The sequence below is a fragment of the Rhinolophus ferrumequinum genome, chromosome 21, assembly GCF_004115265.2.
Source record: "Rhinolophus ferrumequinum isolate MPI-CBG mRhiFer1 chromosome 21, mRhiFer1_v1.p, whole genome shotgun sequence".
Lineage (NCBI taxonomy): Eukaryota > Metazoa > Chordata > Mammalia > Chiroptera > Rhinolophidae > Rhinolophus > Rhinolophus ferrumequinum.
In genome coordinates this window covers 50,439,555-50,459,741 of record NC_046304.1, presented here as the reverse complement: position 1 = coordinate 50,459,741, position 20,187 = coordinate 50,439,555, and the positions used below count along the sequence as shown (strand labels likewise).

The window sequence follows — 20,187 nt, the reverse complement described above, 5'->3', positions numbered from 1 at the left end:
GCGCTGACTGACAGCTTGACTGAGCGGCCGGGACGGTCCCTCCGCTCCCGATCCGGCGGGAGGGAGGGGGGAGGGGCGGGATTTCCTGCGGGAGGCGCCGAGCCGGCCTTGGAAAAGGAGGAGGAGGAGAAAGGGGGTAAGGGGGGCAGTAGGAGCCACGGTCCAGAGTGCCAGGGACCGCGTAGGGCCAGCTGGACCCCCGGCGGGGCGGCTGGCAGAGGTGAGACTGCGGGGCCTAAGCTGTGGGTCAGCACCCTTGAGGGCGGGCACAAACTAACTTTTTCTGCGGGATCGGCGGGCGCCTCAGTCTCTTTGCTCCTTCCGTCCTCTTTCGCGCCCCCTTATTCCGTCCTCCCGCATCATTCCCTCCGGCGCTTGGCCCTCCCAGTCCTTCCCGCCGCTTTGTTCCCCAGGTCGGCCTGGGCTGGCCTGGCTTGGGGGGTTGCGCGGCGCTGGGCGGGCATTCCGGGGGGCGGGGGAGCCAGCTCGACCCCAGGCACTGCCAGGGGCGCCCTCCCCCACTGTCGGCCGCGGGCCCCGAGAGGGAGTGCCATCTGGGTTGGGCTTAGGACGTTTTGGGAGTGAGGGGTCCCCAACCAGAGCCCCAGGCCTGCGCGGGTCTCATGCCACAGGACTCGGGCAACAAATTCGTGGCCACTGAGGGTTCTGGGCCTCAGGTTCAGGCTTGGGGGGGCCAGGCCGCCCCATTTCTCAGCAGTGCCCCAGCACTTGTCCCCGTTCTCTGCCCAGCTGCTTCCCATCACGCACAAGGGGTGAAGATGGGTCAGCAACAGGTGCTGTAAAGTCTCCCTGTCCAGCAGGCAGACCCTCACCACAAATGGGGGGCCATAAGCTCCCAACACCACTCTGGATTCATAAAGAGCCCTGGCGCTAGGCCATCCAGCTATTATAGTAAAGCTTAGGTAGAGAGGAGTCTGAGGGACAGGCACCTTCTACAGGGAGTGACCCCTGCCTGTCTGCCTGTGCCTGACCCTCCCAGGCCCCACCTCCTGGCCCGACAGTTGTCCGTGGGTGTCAGCGCCTTGAGCTGTAGAGAATAGGCTACTGGCCCGGCCTGCCCCAGGTTGAGGTGCTGCCAGGTGCCCTGGGGCCTTAGTGACTCAGCCACCCCTCCCAGAATGCCACCTCCCCCCCTCCAAATATTCCTCTTGCATGGCAGCTCCCTCTCCGCTTTGAATGGCTCAGCTCCTCCCTTGACTCAGAAGGGCAGCCAGGGTGCTTTGGGGGGCTCCCTGGAGGCCCTGTATGGCTCTTTTTCTGAGCCCTGCTTCTGGGACCCTTGCAGGCTCTGGCCCAGCCCTCAGCAAAGAGGCACTGCACCTTTTCCAGACCCCTGAGACCTGTCCACTGCTGCTGCTCGAGGCCTGAGGGAATGCTGGCTGCTCTCTGGGTGGGCATTGGTGCTCCTGAGCCACGCTGGGGATATTGGCGTGCCCAGTCCCGGCTCATCCTGGGGCTGTCGGAAGCTGCAAGCTGATATCTGTCCAGATTTCTGAGCAGCCTCCACCCCCTCAGAGATCGGCTTTCCTGCTTGTGGTGGCAGCTCGCGAAGCACCTTGAGGGAGGATCTGTCAGCCCCTGACAAGAAGCTCACTGCCTGGGACACCAACACGCTCCCCCAGGACGCCTGGCCCTCCAAAGGACCAAGGCATGGCACCCTGACGTCTTGGCTTAGGCCAGTTTTCCTGCCTCTACCCTGGACTTCTGAGCCCAGAGCCCAGCCCAGGAACCAGGATGGGTCGTGAACAGGACCTGATCCTCGCTGTCAAGAACGGAGATGTGACTGGTGTGCAGAAACTGGTGGCTAAAGTCAAGGCTGCAAAAACAAGTGAGTACTTGGTGGGGGTGACTGTCTAGCTAAGACCCTCCCCTGAGTGCTCAAGTCACAGAGAGAGGCCTGGGGGATCCCTGTGATCTGGGGGTTTGGGGTGGGAGAACTGTCTTGTGTACAGGGAGTGTGTCTGTGTGGGAGAGCCAGAAAGGAAATTTGCTGCTTGCTGTGTGTCTTAGGCAAAATCACTTAAACTCTCTGGGCCTGTTTCCTCACCTGTAACATAAAAGGGTTGAAGTGTATTCACTCAAAAATTTTTGAGTGCCTATTGTGAGCCAGGCTGTGTTCTAAGCAGTGGGCAGTGGCAGTGAATGAAACAAACTGAAATTCCTGCCCTCACGGGGCTGTCTTCTAGCAGGTGGTTTTCCGATGTATTCTCTGGAGCCATGGGGTTTCTGGCAATGGGTTGGGAAAGACTGAACAGATAGAGCTCCACCCCACACCCACACCACTTCAACCACATCATCTCTACACTTGTGTTTTAGCTTACTGGGGATGTCTGTAAGATGCCTTTAACAAGAGAGTTCTACTGCTTAAAACAAAGTTCAACGCGATCTCGTCAATTGCTAACGCCCCTTTCCCCCTGACTTATCTGCGTGTGTTTCCTAGTGGAATGTGGCCAAAGCTAATTTCCTGGAGGTTTTTCCACAGCCTGGGGTCTCTAGTCCTGACAGGGTTGTGGGGGCTCCATGTGCGGTGGCCACACCTGAGCCCCATCTCTTGGGAACTTCTGCAGTGAGACTCCAAGAAAAGTAGACCTCTGGGCTTCAGGGCGAGCTCTCTGGGCCATCCATGGAGGACACTGGACTTACCCCCTTGAGTTCCTATACCAACAGGGGCAGGAGGTGGCTGCCACCACAGTGGGGCTGGGGGAGGGAGGATTCCCCCAAAACTCTAGGGCTCTAGCCCCAAGATACACCTTAGCCCCGTGCACAGGAAGGAGTCCCCCAGGCTACTTGACAGCACCCAATTATCCCCACCCACACCTGCGAGTGTGGGTGCCAGAAGGAAGGATTTTAAGGGCCCAGAAGCCAGAGGCTCCCACTTACATACCAGCGCAGAAGACCCAGCGTATAGGGAGATGGAGCCGTGTGTGTGGGGTGTCTCTGTGCCCTTGGGAAGTGGGTACAGGGTGGGTATGATGGGGTGAAGGTGCCAAGGAGGTCCCTAGCCCTGTAGGCGCAAGAGTGGGAGCCACTCCCCCTCCTCCCCTCACCTCTGTGTTGTTTTTGGCGACCTGCCCAGTGGGGCCTTGGTTGAGCTGCTGCTGGCCTCACATGCTGGGGCCTCAAAATGAGGTCCTCAGGAGGGCAAGTGGCTGGGGTCTGGAGGCCAGTGGTGGGAGCCTTGCAGCTGGGCTCCTAGGCTCCAGGAAGCTTCCCTGTGCTCAGGGGGAAATGTCTATGGGGAAGCAGTCACTTCCCACAGCCCCCAAGGGGACTTTACAGAGAGAGTACAGGCACAGACAGAGTGACAGAGTCCTGGGACTCTTGAGGCCCCGGCACTGAGCTTCCCCTCCCAGTCCTCTGAGAAGCTGGAAAAGCTGGTGACAAAAAGGAAATCACAAGGTGATATTTGCCGACCCTATAATTCATGAAATGTTATGATCCTCTCAATTCTCTAATTTATATAGCCGCTTTACAGATAAGAAAATTGACACTCAGAGAGGGTTAGTGATTTGCCCAAGGTCACACGGCCATTGTGTGACAGATCAGAAACAAGCCCGTGCCCTCTCACCTGTGCTCCCACACTTGGCTACTCATCAGAATTACCTAGGATTGTTCTGAAAGTGCAGACTCCCTGGTACTCCCAGAATTAGAATCATCACAGAGAGCCTGAGACTCTGCAAATTAGACAGTTCTCCAGGTGATTCGAAGGCAGCTCTCAAAAGGGAGGCAGGGAACTCCTGTTCCACACCACAGAGGCAAAGGAAACTGCCGGAAGGGAGGTATCAGGGCTCCCCTTCTCCATCTGGGGGGTGGCTAGAGCTTTCCAGCTGACCAAAGAGAGGTGCTCCCTCAGCTCCTCCAATCGATGTCAAGTAGCTGGGAGGACAGGGGGGTGTAGTTGCCCTGGCCTTGCCCCCGGCCCTCCTCCCTCTTTCCTCCACTCTCTTTTCTGAGCTGTCTCCTTCTCTGGCCAGAGGAAACGGAGTGGGCTGGGGGTGGCCTGCTGAGCTCACATCCTCTGCCCAAGCCTAAATCAGGAGCGACCCTTCCACCCCCAGAGCCAGGCCGGGAAAGAAGGTGGTGCTGCAGGGGAAGTGCCTGGAGCCACTGCCAGAACCAGGACCCTCCGCCCTCCCACCACGGCCCCCAGCCCAGTCACTGTGAGCCTCTCCCCCACCACCTTTCCGCCCATTGTTCTGGAAAGAACAGAGCCACCCAGCCTTGCCCTGCCCCTGTTCCTGTCCCTCCTGTCACGTTGTCCTGACACTTCCCAGAAAGGCTGCACCTCACCGCCAAGCTGCCCCATCCCAGACTGTCCCGGCTGGCAGCAGGCAGAGGGACTTTCTGTGTCTCTTCCCTGCTGAACTCGTCATCTTCACTGAGGCTCAGAGAGGTACCATGGCTCATCAGTGACACACAGCCAAAAAGAATTTGAACCGGGCACTTCCTGCTTCCAGAGCCTCTGTTCTTTCCACTGCCTTGAATGGTTCTGTGTGACAAGAACTTCCCAAGAACTGTGTGGCTAGAGGAAGACTGGGAGTCCTGTGTTCCTTCCCGGTGGCCCCCACCTCCTCACCCCTAGTCACTCCTTGGCGGTGTATTTACCTTTTCAGCAGGAGAGTAATTTGACGCAGTCCTAAATGTAGCTGTCCCCTTCCCTCCCCACCCTGCACTCATCACTTCAGGGTTCGTCCCTCCCTATTGGAATGAGGCCCTGCCTTGCTGGGTTATTCAGGGGCCCACTAGGGTCTGGGGGCAGGCCTGGACCAGCATGCTTGGCACCCTGCCTGCCTGGGTTGAACCAGGCCTCCTCCTTCCTGGCAGGGGTAGGTTCTAGCAGGAGGCAGGGGCCGCCTGTGACAGGCACTCCCCTTCTCCTCCCCACCATTTATCAGGGACGCCCCCTCCCATACCCTGGCTCACCAGTGGGACACACCTGCATGAATCCTGTTCCTGTCCTTGAAGGGGATAAACCACCATCCTGCCCATGTCCCTAGCTCCTCTTCCCACCACGCAGCCGAGAGCCCCCTGCCTGGGGCATTATCTCTGCTAGGAGCCTGTGGGTACAGAGATGGGCCAAGGGGGGGGCTGTACCAGCTTTTGCTGGAGGGCAGCATCTTGATGATAGTGGCTAATGTGTAAGGAGTGCGAAGTGGTGACGGCTTCCATCTCCTGCATGCTGACTCGGGTACTCAACCCTTGTGAGCAGGTTCTCTGATCAACCCATTTTACAGATGAGGACACTGAAGCTGAGAGATGAGTGACTTGTCCAAGATCCCACAGTTAGTACATGGTGGGGCCCGGGCGTGGCATAAGTCTGTCTGACGCCACCTTCTCTACCAGGCTCCACTCAGGGATGTCACAGGGCTGGGTGTGGTGGCCCTTGAGTCCAGCACTGGCATCTGCCCTTCCACTCTTGAGCATCTAGTGCCCCTCTCCTTTCTCTCCCAGCCCCCTCGGCCCAGTGGGACAATGAGACTCGTTCCTTAGCCCTTTCAGGCAGGAATGCTAACCATGCGCTCGTGGGCCCGTCCATTGAGGGCACAGCATGCCAGTCCCCCTCCCCGCCCCCTTGGATGTATAAATGAGCTGGGCTGGGGGCCCCGGAAAGCCAGGCCACTGCTGCAGCAGCTCCCTGCACTCAGTGCCCTCGAGCTTATGGGCCAGTGGGCCAGGGTGAGGGGCCGTAGGGACAGGACGCTAAAGGGCCATGGGGCAGGTGCTTTCCTGCACACCAAGAGGTCAGCTGGATTTGGGAGGTGGGCTGGAAGGGAGCACTGGGTTAGGGTGCGGGTAAGAGCAGGTCATTTGAGGGTAGCCTGATGCCTTCTGCTCTGACCCCAGAGCTCCTCGGCTCCACGAAGAGACTCAATGTCAACTACCAGGATGCTGATGGGTGAGTGAGTGTGAGCCCCTCCCCTCTCAAGAACTGTAGGGCGGAGGAGGGGCGAGAGGGAAAGACCTGGGTCTTAGAGCCCCTTCCCCTCTCAAACTTGGCCCTGAAGTGTGTTTGCTGAGAGCTCGGGGCTCTGACCGTGTAGGATGGGAGGGAGGGGGTCCTGCCCACGCTCCTGCCTGTGGAGCTGTCCCTGAGTGAGAGGAGGGGCCCTGGTGCCTCTCCGAGGGGCCTCCTTGGGTCAGATTCCTGCTGGGCCCCCTTTTCTCCCTAGAGGGTAGGAGCCCTCGGGCTCTTGCTCCCACGGCCCCCTCCCCTGGGCCGGCTGAGGGGAGGCCAGACAAACAGGCCTCTCAGCCCAGACACTGAGCCCTTTCATGCTGCAGCCTGGCTGCTTTGCGCTCCCACGGCAGGGCTGGCGGGGGTGGGGCACAGTGGGCAAGTAACCCGGCCTTGTCAGTCCCCAGGATGGGTTTGGTGTGGAAGGCCAGGATTTGGGGGGTGGAGGGCTGCTCACTGACACCCTGCCATGTATCTCGCCATGACAGATTCTCTGCTCTCCACCATGCTGCCTTGGGGGGCAGCCTGGAGCTCATAGCCTTGCTACTGGAGGCTCAGGCCACTGTGGACATCAAGGACAGCAATGGTGAGACCCCAGTGTGCCCCCAACCCAGACCCTGTGGTCAGAGCTGGTCTCTGCTACGTCATAGCAATGCTAATAGAGGTTGACATAGCTTTTCTGGGCTTGCAAATGCTTTACCTCCTCCATCGTCATAGCCTTATGGGGTAGTGGGTGGTACTGGCGTCCCAGTCTCCAGATGAGGGAGTTGAGATGATGTTGTCATGAGGTCAGCAGCTCATTTATGGTGGGCGAGGTGGGATTCTGGCTTCAGCCCCATACAGCCGGCACTCTCCCTAACCACACCCCGGGTGAAGCCAGCATTGCTTCCGCTGGGTCTGTCTCCCTTCCAGCTGAGGTGGCTCCAGACCCTGCTCACTGCCCTCTCCTGACCCCCGTCATTCCAGGACCTCCCTCAGAAGCCCCTTTGCCCCGGCAGGTATGCGCCCGCTGCACTACGCAGCCTGGCAGGGCCGGCTGGAGCCTGTGAGACTGCTGCTGCGGGCCTCTGCGGCCGTCAACGCCGCCTCGCTGGACGGGCAGATCCCGCTGCACCTGGCTGCGCAGTACGGGCACTATGAAGTGGTATGTGAGTCCGCTGCCCACAGGGGCGCTGGGCAGGGCCAGGGCTGGCGCAGGGGCTGGTCAGGCCACACCCCTCACTTGGCTCCCCCAACCCCAGTCAGAAATGCTCCTCCAGCATCAGTCCAACCCATGCCTGGTCAACAAGGCCAAGAAGACACCCTTGGACCTGGCCTGCGAATTTGGGCGGCTCAAGGTGAGGCCTGCAGCTCCTGGGGTACCGGGTCCTGTCCATCTGTGGGGTCTTAAGAGGAGGCTCTACCTGGGTGCTGGTTGTTGCAGGTGGCCCAGCTGCTACTCAACAGCCATTTATGTGTGGCACTGCTGGAGGGTGAGGCCAAAGACCCGTGTGACCCCAACTATACCACACCCTTGCACTTGGCTGCCAAGAATGGCCACAGAGAGGTCATCAGGTACCCACCGCTCACCCCACCTTCATTTCCTCATCCCCTTCCTGTAGGACCGACAATGTCCCCTTGGTGCCCTGCCCTGCTGCCCTTTTCACCCTCGCTCTGGATCACTCTCCCAAGCCCCCAGCAATCAGCTTCCTCTCCCGCCCCCACCACCCTCGTGACTCGCCCTCCTCTCCATAGGCAGCTTTTGAGAGCCGGGATAGAGATCAACCGGCAGACCAAGACGGGCACGGCGCTCCATGAGGCCGCACTGTACGGCAAAACCGAGGTGGTGCGGCTGCTCCTGGAGGTGGGTGTGGGCACCTGGTCACCCCGCAGGTGTACACAGAGCCCCACCAGATGCTAGAGGCTCAGGAGGGGCTCACCCCCAGCCAATGTGGAGTTTTGCGTGGGCGGTGGCCAAGTGACTACAGAGCAGCTGGACCTGATTCGAGCCCCAGTTCTGCCTCTTACTAGCTGAATGACCTTGAGCTCGTCCTTGATCCTATCTCTGAGCTTCCATTTCCTTATCTGTAAAACTTGAAAATAGTACCTATCTCTTGGGTGGTGATGAGGCTTGGGGGAAAAGACGAGCAAAGTGCTTGGTGCATCCTCACACCATACTGGATCCCAGGGCGGGGTGGACGTGAACATTCGGAACACGTATAACCAGACGGCACTGGACATCGTGAATCAGTTCACCACCTCCCAGGCCAGCCGGGAAATCAAGCAGCTATTGCGGGGTGAGTGTGTGTGGGAGAAGACCCAGCCCAGGGGTCTACTACTCCAGTGGGTACCAGGAAGTGGAGCAGGAGCAGATGTCCCAGGAGCAGGATGTCGTACATCTGAGCCTGGGACTGGTCGGGGGGAATGCTGCGGAGATGATGAGGCAGGAACCTGGGGGAGGGTCATGAAGGGGGCAGGAGGGGTGGGAAGGCACCCTAAGGACCCTCAGATGACACCAGTCCTCCCCCTTCTCTTAGAGGCCTCGGGGATCCTGAAGGTCCGAGCACTCAAGGATTTCTGGAACCTCCATGATCCCACTGCCCTCAATGTCCGGGCAGGGGACGTCATCACGGTGAGGACCCAGTGGTGCAGGTATTTCTTTTCGAACACAAATGATTACTGTCACTTACTGGAGCACCTACTGTGGATCAGGTTCTGTGCTAAGATCTTTATATGCACTACCTCACTGACTTCTTCCAGTCCAGGCGAGGTAGGTGCTATCACCATGTCCTTTTTTAGAGATGACAAAATTGAGGCTTAGAGAAATTAGACTCGCCCAAGTCCGCACACCCAGCAAGCAGTGAGGCTGGGATTTGAACCCGGGCTGATTCCAGGACTCGTTCGTCTGTTCTGGAGGCACCCGGGAGATTGGGCTAGATGCTGACAGCAGGGACGGAACTGTGGGCTGACTGGGCATCGGAGACCAGCTTCTTGGGGGTAGGGGAAAGAGCTGGACCGCAGCTGCAGGCCTGGCCACCTGCCCTTGCTGTGGACAGGAAGTAACCATTGTTGCCCCTACCCCCACCCCATCTGCCGCAGGTGCTTGAGCAGCATCCCGATGGCCGCTGGAAGGGCCACATCCACGAGAGCCAGAGGGGCACAGACCGCGTGGGCTACTTCCCCCCGGGCATCGTCGAAGTGGTCAGCAAGCGGGTGGGCATCCTGCCACCCCGACTCCCCTCTGCGCCCACGCCCCTGCGCCCAGGCTTCTCCCGCACACCGCAGAGTCCTGCTGATGACTCCCCGCACCCTCTCACCTATGGCCAACTCCCCCGCGTGGGCCTCAGCCCAGACAGCCCAGGTACATCCTCCTAGACGGCGGCACAAGGCACTGGGGTGGGTGTCTGGCTTTGGCAAGCTGCCAGTCAGCTGTTGGCAGGGCCAACTGGGCCTCTAACCTCTTTGCTTCTGCCCCCTGCAGCAGGTGACAGGAATAGCGTGGGCAGTGAGGGCAGTGTGGGCAGCATCCGCAGTGCTGGCAGCGGGCAGAGTTCCGAGGGCACCAACGGCCACAGCACTGGCCTCCTCATTGAGAACGCCCAGGTAGGAGGGTGTGAGTATTGGGACAGGGCGGGGCCTGTCCTGCTGCCACTACCCCAAACGCTGAGTCGGCTCCTTCCCTGTCTCCAGCCGCTCACCTCTGCTGGAGAGGACCAGGTGCTGCCAGGACTGCACCCCCCGTCCCTGGCAGGTAGGAAGGGTAAATGGGCTGGGCTGGGCTAGCAGAGCTGCTTCGGCACCCTTCCGTCCTGCCTCCCCTGATCCCATTCCTCTTCCTCCTTGAAGACAACCTGAGCCACCGCCCTCTGGCCAACTACCGCTCTGGGGAACAGCTCTTCACCCAGGATGTGAGGCCGGAGCAGCTGCTGGAGGGGAAGGTGTGACTGCGGGCCTGGGGGAGGGCCGGGGCGGGCATGGGATGGGCCTTAGTATGGAATTCAGTCCCTGCTCAGGCCAGGCTCCTAGGGGAGGCTGGGGCAGATGGCTGGGCTCTGGCACACTCAGCTCCATTAACTTCACCACCCCCGCCAGGATGCTCAGGCCATTCATAACTGGCTGAGTGAGTTCCAGCTGGAGGGCTACACTGCCCACTTCCTGCAGGCCGGCTACGACGTGCCAACCATCAGCCGTATGACACCTGAGGTAGGTGCCCCTGTGGAAGGGCAGTGGAGGGTCCAGCAGACAGAGGAGGGGCCTGATGGCACAACTCTGTGTGGCAGGACCTGACAGCCATTGGGGTGACCAAGCCTGGGCACAGGAAGAAGATCGCCTCCGAGATTGCCCAGCTCAGCATCGCTGAGTGGCTGCCCAACTATATCCCGGTGAGTGGGTAGACGGCACGGGCTCGCACCGTCAGCTGTAGCTTTGTGGCGCCTTCCTGGCTTGGGGGCTGAGGCTGGCCGGGGAGCCAGTCGTGACAGTGGCACTCTTCCAGGCGGACTTGCTGGAGTGGCTGTGCGCCCTGGGGCTGCCGCAATACCATAAGCAGCTGGTGAGCAGTGGCTACGACTCCATGGGGCTGGTGGCCGACCTCACCTGGGAGGAGCTGCAGGAGATTGGCGTCAATAAGCTCGGTGAGCACTGACTGCACCCGAGGGTCTCCAAAACGTTCTCAGGGTCCAGGGCCAGAAGAGAGAATGGGGTCCGGGAGGGAATGGGGTGACCCCTTCCAGCCCCAGCTAACCCTTCTGCCCATATCCATCCCTCTCAGGTCATCAGAAGAAGCTTATGCTGGGGGTAAAGCGGCTGGCCGAGCTTCGGCGGGGCCTGCTGCAGGGGGAGACCTCAGGCGAGGGTGGCCACTGGCTGGCCAGGGGCCCAGAGCTGATGGCCATCGAGGGGCTGGAGAACGGAGATGGTCCTGCTGCAGCTGGCCCACGCCTCCTCACCTTTCAGGGCAGCGAGCTGAGCCCAGAGCTGCAAGCAGCCATGGCCGGGGATGGCCCTGAGCCACTCCCTCTGCCCCCTGCCCGCTCCCCTAGCCAGGAGAGCATTGGAGCACGCTCACGAGGGTCCGGTCACTCACAGGAACAGCCTGCCCCCCAGCCCAGTGGTGGGGACCCCAGCACCCCACAGGAGAGGAACCTTCCAGAGGGCACAGAGCGGCCCCCTAAGCTTGGTGCCCCCCAAGGACCTCCCCCTTATGTTTTCATGTACCCCCAGGGCTCTCCCTCCAGCCCAGCGCCAGGACCACCTCCGGGTACACCCCGGGCCTTCTCCTACTTGGCTGGCCCCCCTGCCACTCCGCCAGACCCACCTCGGCCCAAGCGCCGGTCCCACAGCCTGAGCCGCCCTGGCCCAGCCGAGGGGGAAACTGAAGGGGAGGCCGACGGGCCAGTGGGCAGTGCCTTGGGCAGTTATGCCACTCTCACTCGGCGACCAGGACGCAGCGCTCTAGCACGGACCAGCCCTAGCCAGACCCCAGCTCGAGGGGCTCCCCGCAGCCAGTCCTTTGCCCTCCGGGCCCGACGTAAAGGCCCGCCACCCCCTCCCCCCAAGCGCCTCAGCTCTGTCTCTGGTCCCACCCCGGAGCCACCTCCACTAGATGGAAACCTAGGGCCCAAGGAGGGGGCCCCAGGGCCCCGAAGGCGAACACTGAGTGAACCAGCTGGCCCATCGGAGCCCCCTGGCCCGCCTGCCCCAGCCGGCCCCTCATCAGACACGGAGGAGGAGGAGCCTGGGCCGGAGGGGACACCCCCATCTCGGGGCAGCTCAGGGGAAGGGCTCCCATTTGCAGAGGAGGGGAACCTGACTATCAAACAGCGGCCGAAGCCAGCTGGCCCCCCGCCCCGGGAGATACCAGTGCCCGCCGGCCTGGACTTCAACCTGACAGAGTCAGACACTGTTAAGCGGAGGCCCAAATGCCGGGAGAGAGAGCCGCTGCAGACCGCACTTCTGGCCTTCGGAGTAGCCAGTACCGTGTCCAGCTCCTCTGTCCCCCTGCCTTCCCAGACCCCCAGCGAATCCCCGTCAGCTTCTCCTAGCCCTCCTCGGCCTGACCCCAGCAGCCTTCCAACTCAAGGAGCTTCAGCCCATCTTTCTCCCAGCCCCCCAACCCAGTCCCCTGTGTCCCCCTGCCCTGGGCCAGCTCTGGAAAACTTGGGCAGTCGGCGGCCTGGGGATCCGGAGCCCCCAACTCCCCCTGCTGCCGTCATCAAGGTGCCTGGAGCAGGTATGAGGCAGGGCCTGGGGGAGAGGGCACTGTTTGCGGGGGTTGGGTCCAGCACAGCCAAGTCACAGGCCAACCTTTTTGTCTCTGCAGGAACAGTTCCCAAGCCTGTATCTGTGGCCTGCACCCAGCTGGCCTTTTCTGGCCCTAAGCTGGCTCCCCGGCTTGGCCCTCGCCCGGTACCCCCTCCAAGGCCAGAGAGCACTGGGACCGCAGGCTCAGGCCGAGCCCAGCAGAGACTGGAGCAGACCAGCTCATCCCTGGCAGCTGCACTGCGGGCAGCAGAGAAGAGCATTGGCACTGAGGAGCGAGAGGGGTGAGGGCTGCTGGGTGCTGTGCAGGGAGGGGGAGAAGGTGGCGGCATAGGAACAGCTCCTCGCAAGTCTTCTTCCCGGGGGTCCTAGGATTGTTGAGGGGAGGGCGGGGGCATCTCGGGCAGATAGATCCTCAGGCTGGGGAGCCCCTATTGGAATGGGAGGAGTACAGGTTCTCTAGTCATCCAGATCTGGCCTGCAGAGGGAATCTGGTGGCTGCCACTTAGAGGCACGTGCGCTTAGGCGAGTCACTTCCCGCTCTGAGCGGGAAGTGCACTTGTGAAGGGAAGCAACGCCTGCTGACTTGGGAGGTTGTGAGAATGAAGATTCACGGACCGTGCTTGGCACCAACCGGGCACTCAGTAACAGCCCCCTTGCTCAGGGCCCGCGTGGTGATCTGACCCAGTCCTTTCCCCACTGCAGCGCCCCCAGCACCTCCACCAAGCACATCCTGGATGACATTAGCACCATGTTCGATGCCTTGGCTGACCAGCTGGACGCCATGCTGGACTGAGCTCGACCCGTCTGCAGCCTCGGCAACGCCCACTGTGACCTGCAGCGTCCACTGCTTTTGCCCCAGTGCAGAAGAAGCTCCTGCTGCTCCACGCCAGTGGTAGTCAGCACTGCAGTTCTAGGGGGGCCGCCCCACGTGGGCCAAGGGAACTTGTCAGAAGCTGACATCTCAGCGAAACCCCCTCCCAGTGTGTAACCTGAGTGAAGAGCCCTACCCCTTGGACAGGGATCCTGGTAAGAGCTTCCTCTGCAGGGAGAGAGGTGATGGCAGAGCTTCTGGGGTGCTGTCTCTGCCCTCCCCCCCCAAAAGTCTCAAGTTCCTGTGCCAAGGTCCTCTTGCCACCTTCTGTGTTGTCCTGGTGCTGAGAGGCTGGAGGAGGTGGTGTGTCTGGCTGGGTCCTCACGGGTGTACATAGGACATGTATATAAGCCTCCGGGGGCCTGCTTAGCAGTGGTGGCAGTGCCTAGGCCGGACCTTGGTCCCTCCCCTGCCTGCCCTCAGTGAGGCAAAGCTGGCGGGGTTGGGGGCAGAGGGATTAACAGATCCCCAAAGTCCAAACTTTTTCAATTGTAAATATTTTTTAAGCAGAGAGAAATGCATATATTTTAAATGGAATTTATTCTATCTATAACTGCCTGAGAAGACGCAGTTGGGGAGGGGCTTCGAATCACAGCAAGAATGCCCACTGCCCATCTGGGGGCTGGAAGCCTGACCTGTTTGGCCCAGGCCCCAGCTCTGTAACCATTAACCTCTTACCCCAACTAACACCAATGAAAGTGTCATTCCACGTGATCGGCCTGTGTGTTTGGATCTGTGCCACAATCTCAACTGGACCCGTAAGGCTCCCGCCAGTGTGGAAGGAGGGAGGCTTGGGCCCTCCTCTCCTCCCCTTAGTGGCTGCCTCATGGAGCAGCCACATGTTTTTCTTAAGCAATTTACAAGTTTTAATACAAACCAGTCTACATTCATTCCTAAAAGGCTCATTTCCAGTAAAAAATATACACCAGTAAAAACATTTTCACAGGAGAAATATGCGGGGGGCTAAAAGGCGCCCTGGGCTGTATCCCCAAGACAGACTCTCTCGGCCAACTTGAGGGCAGGCACGGAGGTTCCAGGGCGAGCTGGGGGCCCTTCTCCATCTTCAGGACCCGTGAGGCTCCCCTGCAGAGGGAGGGAGGGCAAGTACTCGGCCATATCCAGGCACCTGCCCCTGGAAGACAGGATGGGGGAGGATGCACCGTCGCCCCTGCCTTCAGCTGCGGACTTGACAGTGATCTGGACTCGCCACGGCTGCTGCCAGTGGCCCTTTCAAAACGAGTTGAGGCCCTGGCCCAAGACCCCAGAGCGGAGGGCACTGGGTGAGGGGACCACGAAGGGGGGCAGCCCACAGGTGAAGGGGTCTGAGAGCCCCTCTGCTAAGCGCATGAGGTCATACATTCAAGAATGCCCCTGGGGAGACCCAGGGAAGAGCCAGACTGTCCTGATAAGACCTTGGCTCGTCAGCTCCTCCACGGTAGCCCCACGGGTCAAGATGACAGCTGGGTCTGACACCGGGATCTGGACCTCCATGGGGCACAAGAGCAAACCCTGCAAAATTCATGACACCAACTCCCCAGACTCAGAAATGGGTCTGGTATTAGCCCCAGAGACCAGGGCCACTATGGTCACCATGGCCAATGGCTCAGAAGGGAGAGTTCATGCCCAGCTTAGTTTCAAACTGCAGCTTCTGTCGCTTCTGGTAGCGGACCCGGACCCTGGGGGGGGGGGACAGGAGATTAAAATCCAGGTTAGCACAGACCCCCACTCCAGGGGAAGTGGCAGGACACCAGAGGAGGACGGTGGGATGGGTAGCGAGAAGGTAAAGGAATGGAGCCCGGGTGGTGACAGGCTGAGGGAACATGCCTGGGCCCACGGAGTGCCCTGCTGGTAGCTCACCGAATCTCGTGCAGCTTCACGACCTCGTTGGTGACCACCACAAGGACCAGGGACAGGCAGCCGAGGAGCCACGTCAGCAGAGGCACGTCCTCCAGGCCAAAGTGGATGTGGCTGGCCCTGTGCGTCCATAGCTGCAGGTCCACTGCCGTCTGTACCACCTGCCCCAGCAGCCTGCAGGAGGAGGTGGCCCCCTGCATCAGCCAGGCCTCCTTGCTTCCTTCCCTGCTTTTCTCAGTGTCAGAGCAGCTCAAGGAGGGCACCCTTCCACCTCTGGCCCACACCCCGCTCTCAAATCACAGCCTGCCGTAGCCCCCTCCTCCCACGCTGCCCCCATCTAAGCCGCACTCACACCACAGGCACCGTCACGGACCACCAGACGTTCGTCAAGGGGCTCTTTCTCCACAGGGGCTTGGTGCGGTGCACGTGGGTGATAGAAATGAAGACTGGAGAAAATGGGGTGGTGGGGGGAGTGTCAGACACACCATGGCCCAAGGCCTGGTCCCCGGGGTGCCCCCACCAGCCGTCACTGGCCCCTTTTCGGGAGCCCCTCACCAGTGTGCAGGACGATTAGGGCGGCAGCGAGCTTCTGAGCTGTCAGCAGCCCGTTGGCAAAGTCATCAAACCAGGCTGGAGCCGTGTCGGCGTGGCTGCCAAAGCAAGGCGTGGTGGATTCAGGCCCCTCTGGGCCCTGTGGAAGTGGACTTGGGGTAGGGGCCGGGACAGGACCCACCTTGGCAGCATGATGGAGGAGCAGTTGGTGAGGTTTCGGGCCCGGGAGCTGTCGCAGAAACTCTGCAGTGTAAAGCCAAAGCAGATGAGGCACGAGCTGATGGTGAGGCTGAACTTGAGCAAGAAGCAGAGCAGGAAGTAGTGCTGGGTCTGTGGGAGGAGGGGAGGCCCGTCACAGGGGCCTCTGGACTTGGATCCAAGGGCTCTTCAGTAAATGGGCAGGCCCAGGGGGCGGGGAAGGGGCCAGGAGCAGGGACTGGCCGCCCTGGCGAGGGTCTTTCCAGCTCTGTACCACCACCTCCCCTTTGGGTGGGGGACATTCTGATGGAGGCGCCCGTCCAGATCACCTTTCCCAAGGCTTAGCCACCTCCACACTCAATTCCTTGGGGAAGGCCCAGGCTCGCAGGCTGCGCTTCACTTACCTTCTTAGGAATGGACAGAAGGTTTTTCCCGGTGGCCACAGACATAATGGAGCTGTGGGGGGGCTTCCCCAGCAGAGAGATGCTGAAAAGCAGAGAGCGGGTGAAGTGTGGCGACTGTGACCCTCTGTCCCCCAGTGCCCATGGGGGAAGCCTTTTGGGAGTCTCGGGACCGAGGGCAGGGCGGGTGGGCAGGAGGAATAAGCCAAGGGGAGTCCCCCTGGTGACCCCTGTGCCAGAGGAGGCGAACACTGAGCAGGGCTCCCCGGACCTGGGGCCCTGGGGTGCTTGGTGACACCCCCATCCTGCCTGCCTGGGCACAGAGGGGTGGCCAGCTTCTCACCTGAGCAGAGGATAGCAAAAGCAGGAGAGCCATAGGATGTCAGTGGTACTGAGCAGTGGTGGCAGCTGGACTAGGCAAGAGAGGAACTAGACCGGGAGAGCCCAGGGAGCACCATTAGATTCTGGCAAGGAGTAGGACGCGGGGAGCCCCAGGGTTGCCTCGCCCTGTGCCCAGACAGACGTTCACGTCCTGGCTGAGAGGAGCTGGGACTGGCGAGGACGCTATTCTGCCCCTAAGGTCAACTCCAAAAGCCCAGGGGTTCCACAGAGGCGCTGGGGGCCCCTAAGCTGCACTGCATCCTCCCAGCCCCCCACCTCAGACTCCCAGTTGGCCCTTGAGCAAAGGAGCGGCCGGGGAGGGGCAATGCCTTGCTGGCCCCACCTCACCTGGATGACCACAAGACTCAACTGACACTGCAGCAGGAAGAGGAAGCACTTGCGAATGCCATAGGTGGCGTGCCGAGCCTAGGGACCGGGAGGGACAGATTGTGACCTCTCAGGCCCTACAGCTGACAAGCCTCAAGATGCCCCGGATGCTCCTGACAGGAAACCAAACTGCCCGGGAGAGCTTCGCCTGGAGGGGACCAGCCCTTGGGAGCCCAGACAGATCCTGTATCTCTACCCCGCCCACCGCCAGCAGGCCCCGCCCACCTGAGCCCCACCTGCTCAATGAGCCGGATGATGCTGATGGTCTCCTCCTGGCGAAAGGTCAGGGAGCAGGGCAGGCTGTTGAGCTGCCCTGAGAGCTGCAGGGGAGAAAGGCCATCCGCGGCCTGGGCCATGCTGGTGCTGGTGGCGTAGCCAAAGGTCTCCCAGGAGCAGCGGGAAGGGTACAGGGGGTCCAGGGCAATGCTGCGCAGCGTAGGGGGACGCGTAGCTGTCAGCTGCACTCCACAAAGACCCATCTCCACGGGACAGGGCAAGCGCCTGCTCCCTCTCCTCCCCACTGTGCCCAGATCCCTCGGTTGCCCCAGCCAGGGCAAGATCAGCCATAGAGTGTGCCCCAGCCCCATGCAAGACCGAGTCTGGGGTCACGCGGAGGTAGTAGCGTGTCCCCCTGACCTGATGTCACTCTGGAGGAAAAGGCAGCTGTTCCGTAGGTTGGCGGAGCTGCCCAGGCAGCAGGTCACCTCTCCATACTCCTGCATGATCTTGATCATCTCACACATGGCTGTGGGGACAGAGTCAGGGGCATAAGAGTCAGGCAGGCAGAGCCCCACATGGGACGCTGGACATTCACAGGACAGGAGAACAGGAGATACGGGGAAGTGGGCTCCCCTTTGGGACCATCCTACCCAGTCACTTCTGACTCCCCAGAATGGACACGCTCATGGCTCCAGCCCTCTAGGCTCCCCAGCTCCTCCCAGCCCAGGTTCCTTTGCTCTCTGCATGGGAAACCAACGTCGCCTCCAGAGCCCAGGGGATGCCAGGCCCTGGCAGTGCTCGGTGGAAGGGGCCAGGCTGCCCGAGTCACCGTGACCACAGTACTCACTCTCGGGGGTACAGTCAGTGAAGAGGGGCACTAGCAGGGGCACGTTGTCGATATGTTGCAGGTGGGGCCGCACCTGGTGGATACCCCGGGGCAGCTTGGCCTGGAGACACAGATACCAGGGGCCTCAGGGCCAGGGAGAAGGGTCCCTCAACCCTCCCTTCTCTGCCCCGGATCGGCCATGTGCCACCTCCAGGGGTGGGGGCGCAGGCCCTGCCGTCATACCCGGTTGCAGTCCTCCAGGAAGCTGGGGAGGTCACTGTCTGTAGGCTGGAAGCTAATGAGGTCCGAGTGACCCTCCTCCTCCATCAACAGGAGCCCTTCTGCATCATCTCGGGACACTGTGGGGACGAAAGCCTGTCCCTCACCTTGGGCCAGCCTTCTGCGAGCCTTTCCTTGCCCTGAAGATGGCATAGAACTTCTTGCCTCCTTCAACAGCTGTGACCGCAGGGAGAGCCATTTTCCATGAGAATGGATGTATTAGGAGGGCTCCACAGGGGCTCTTCCTAGTGTAGCTCCAAGGCGGGGAGCCGCCCACACCCACCTGTCCTCACCACAAACCTTTGTCCTCACCTTGATTCAGATCATCATGCAGGGAGCCAGTGTGGCTGGGGCTGGAGGGGGGGATCTCAGAGCCAGGCATGTCCCCATTGGGCGTGAGGGAGATGTGGCAGTTCCAGCCTGTCTCCAGGCCCATCTTTTCTGCAAACACCTGCAAAAGACAGATGGCAATGAACAGCTAGGCCAGCCCCAAATCCCGTGGGCACGGGGCTCAGTGGCAGCAAGGGGCGTGGCTCTCCCCACCTTGCTTTTGAGCTCATCCTCCAGAGAGAAGTAGACAAAGCGGATGCAGGCATTGACCAGCCCGTCGATGAGGCGCACGATGTCCAGCCGGGCCTGGTACTGCGAGGACACCATGCCCATGAAGATCTGGCCGCTCAGGGCCTGCATGCAGCCTTCCTTCTCCAGCACCTCCCCGATCCCTTCTTCAGGTAGGCACACGGCAGGGACCGGCCAGGACACCCAGGAACCGGCGAATTCCGGGATGCAGCCCAGGACCACACACAGATGCCACACCCAAATCAAACAGCATGCGGCCCCAGCAGATCCCACGCAGCCAGGACACAAGCAAGAGCCAACAGACACAGGAGGAAAGACAATGAAAGGTACCCATCAGTCGGTGATGATCCTACAGAGAAACAGCAGAGCCCCACCTGGTCCAGGCTAGGGGGCTGGCCCCACCCTCGGCAAAGGCTTCCATCTGGTCTCTCGGGTCATAAGACCCCGTGTTTGACGGAGTGGGGAGCGGTGGGGGTCGGTGGAGCTCTGAGTCCCTCTGTTCCAGGAGGATTTGTGACCTGGCCTTTTGTCTGATTTGAATAAAGCTAATGCTCTATAAACACTGCTACTTTATAACTTTTCAAGACGGCACTTTATATTGTATCCCAATGGAGCAGACAAGAAACCCATGAGGACAGCAGAGGCAGCACCTAGTTATGCACTGAGGGGATGAAGGGACTTACCCACGTCACCAGATAGTGAGTGCCACCATGGCATTCGGGGTCCAATGCTGTGCCCAGTGTCCCCTCTGCTACGACTGATTCCATGGCCCTCGGGAAGCCCTCCCCATGCCTGGCCCCAACAGGGACGGCTGCACCCAGTACCATCAGAGCTCCAGCTGTTCCGGCGGCTGTTCAGCTTGATGGGGATGGTGCTGGGCAGCTCGCACGCGGTGAAGATGCTGCTCTGGCCAGGCGCCTGCACCAGCTCGATGCACTTGCCATTGAGCTGAGAGGACAGGGAGCAGCTCATGGGCTTGTAGGCGAAGGCGGAGCAGTAACCGGACAGGCAAGCTCGCTGGTAGAAATCCAGCACTTTCTTTCTGCCGGGGCAACAGGGCGGAAGTGAGGCGCGTGGTCCTGGGAGCACGCGCCTGTGAGCTGGGCAGGCAGGCCGCCTAAGCTGACTGCTCTTGCCACTGGCGTGAGCTTCCTCACCTACCTGTCGGAACCCGAGAGAGGGTAGATGTCAGCTCCATCCCAGAAGTCTGTGCAGGCCTCCAGGACCACGTCAGCTGTGCCATGGGACAGCATCTGTTCTGTGCCTGGGGCAGGGGAGGAACAGGCCAAACCATGAGTGCCCCAAGACTCCCCTGCCCTCACCCTGACCCCACAGGTAACGCACTGCCATCCTTGAGAAGGGTGCAGTTCCCCCCGCTGGGTGGGGGGAACTACCCAGGCCTCATAGTAGCCAGCCTGTA

The 20,187-nt window shown here is 60.7% G+C and overlaps 2 protein-coding genes across 9 annotated transcripts in view; one reads left to right on the top strand and one right to left on the bottom strand.

Moving 5' to 3' along the window:
• Positions 1-87: 87 nt before the first annotated feature.
• On the top strand, positions 88-13,475 carry CASKIN2 (CASK interacting protein 2). Of its 5 annotated transcripts, none has more exons than XM_033089007.1 (20): positions 88-220; positions 1,537-1,849; positions 5,866-5,917; positions 6,466-6,563; positions 6,976-7,121; positions 7,219-7,314; positions 7,401-7,531; positions 7,712-7,820; positions 8,145-8,253; positions 8,494-8,588; positions 9,056-9,317; positions 9,438-9,559; positions 9,647-9,707; positions 9,803-9,894; positions 10,049-10,159; positions 10,237-10,338; positions 10,452-10,590; positions 10,728-12,188; positions 12,279-12,501; positions 12,923-13,475. In XM_033089007.1, exons 2-20 carry the CDS (start codon positions 1,756-1,758, stop codon positions 13,011-13,013), a joined length of 3,594 nt encoding a protein of 1,197 aa, XP_032944898.1. In that variant the 5' UTR covers positions 88-220; positions 1,537-1,755; the 3' UTR covers positions 13,014-13,475. The 5 variants fall into 5 exon arrangements, with proteins under 5 accessions (XP_032944898.1, XP_032944899.1, XP_032944897.1 ...); XM_033089008.1 differs by having other exon boundaries at positions 95-220; positions 1,565-1,849; XM_033089006.1 differs by having other exon boundaries at positions 102-220; positions 1,307-1,849.
• A 139-nt stretch (positions 13,476-13,614) lies between these two features.
• The window catches only part of TMEM94 (transmembrane protein 94), a 32,045-nt gene continuing 25,472 nt past the window's right edge, over positions 13,615-20,187 (bottom strand). For 3 of the 4 annotated variants that reach the window (XM_033089004.1, XM_033089002.1, XM_033089005.1), the window contains 16 exons: positions 19,929-20,031; positions 19,592-19,809; positions 18,732-18,913; positions 18,501-18,639; positions 18,153-18,268; positions 17,931-18,030; positions 17,501-17,609; positions 17,101-17,290; positions 16,826-16,903; positions 16,440-16,525; positions 16,100-16,181; positions 15,679-15,827; positions 15,501-15,595; positions 15,298-15,391; positions 14,949-15,119; positions 13,615-14,767 (listed from right to left, as the gene is read on the bottom strand). In XM_033089004.1, coding sequence (XP_032944895.1) covers positions 14,695-14,767; positions 14,949-15,119; positions 15,298-15,391; positions 15,501-15,595; positions 15,679-15,827; positions 16,100-16,181; positions 16,440-16,525; positions 16,826-16,903; positions 17,101-17,290; positions 17,501-17,609; positions 17,931-18,030; positions 18,153-18,268; positions 18,501-18,639; positions 18,732-18,913; positions 19,592-19,809; positions 19,929-20,031 — 1,985 coding nt within the window. In that variant the 3' untranslated portion in view covers positions 13,615-14,694. The remainder of the gene's footprint in view (positions 14,768-14,948; positions 15,120-15,297; positions 15,392-15,500; positions 15,596-15,678; positions 15,828-16,099; positions 16,182-16,439; positions 16,526-16,825; positions 16,904-17,100; positions 17,291-17,500; positions 17,610-17,930; positions 18,031-18,152; positions 18,269-18,500; positions 18,640-18,731; positions 18,914-19,591; positions 19,810-19,928; positions 20,032-20,187) is intronic. The other variant, XM_033089003.1, reaches the window with a different exon arrangement.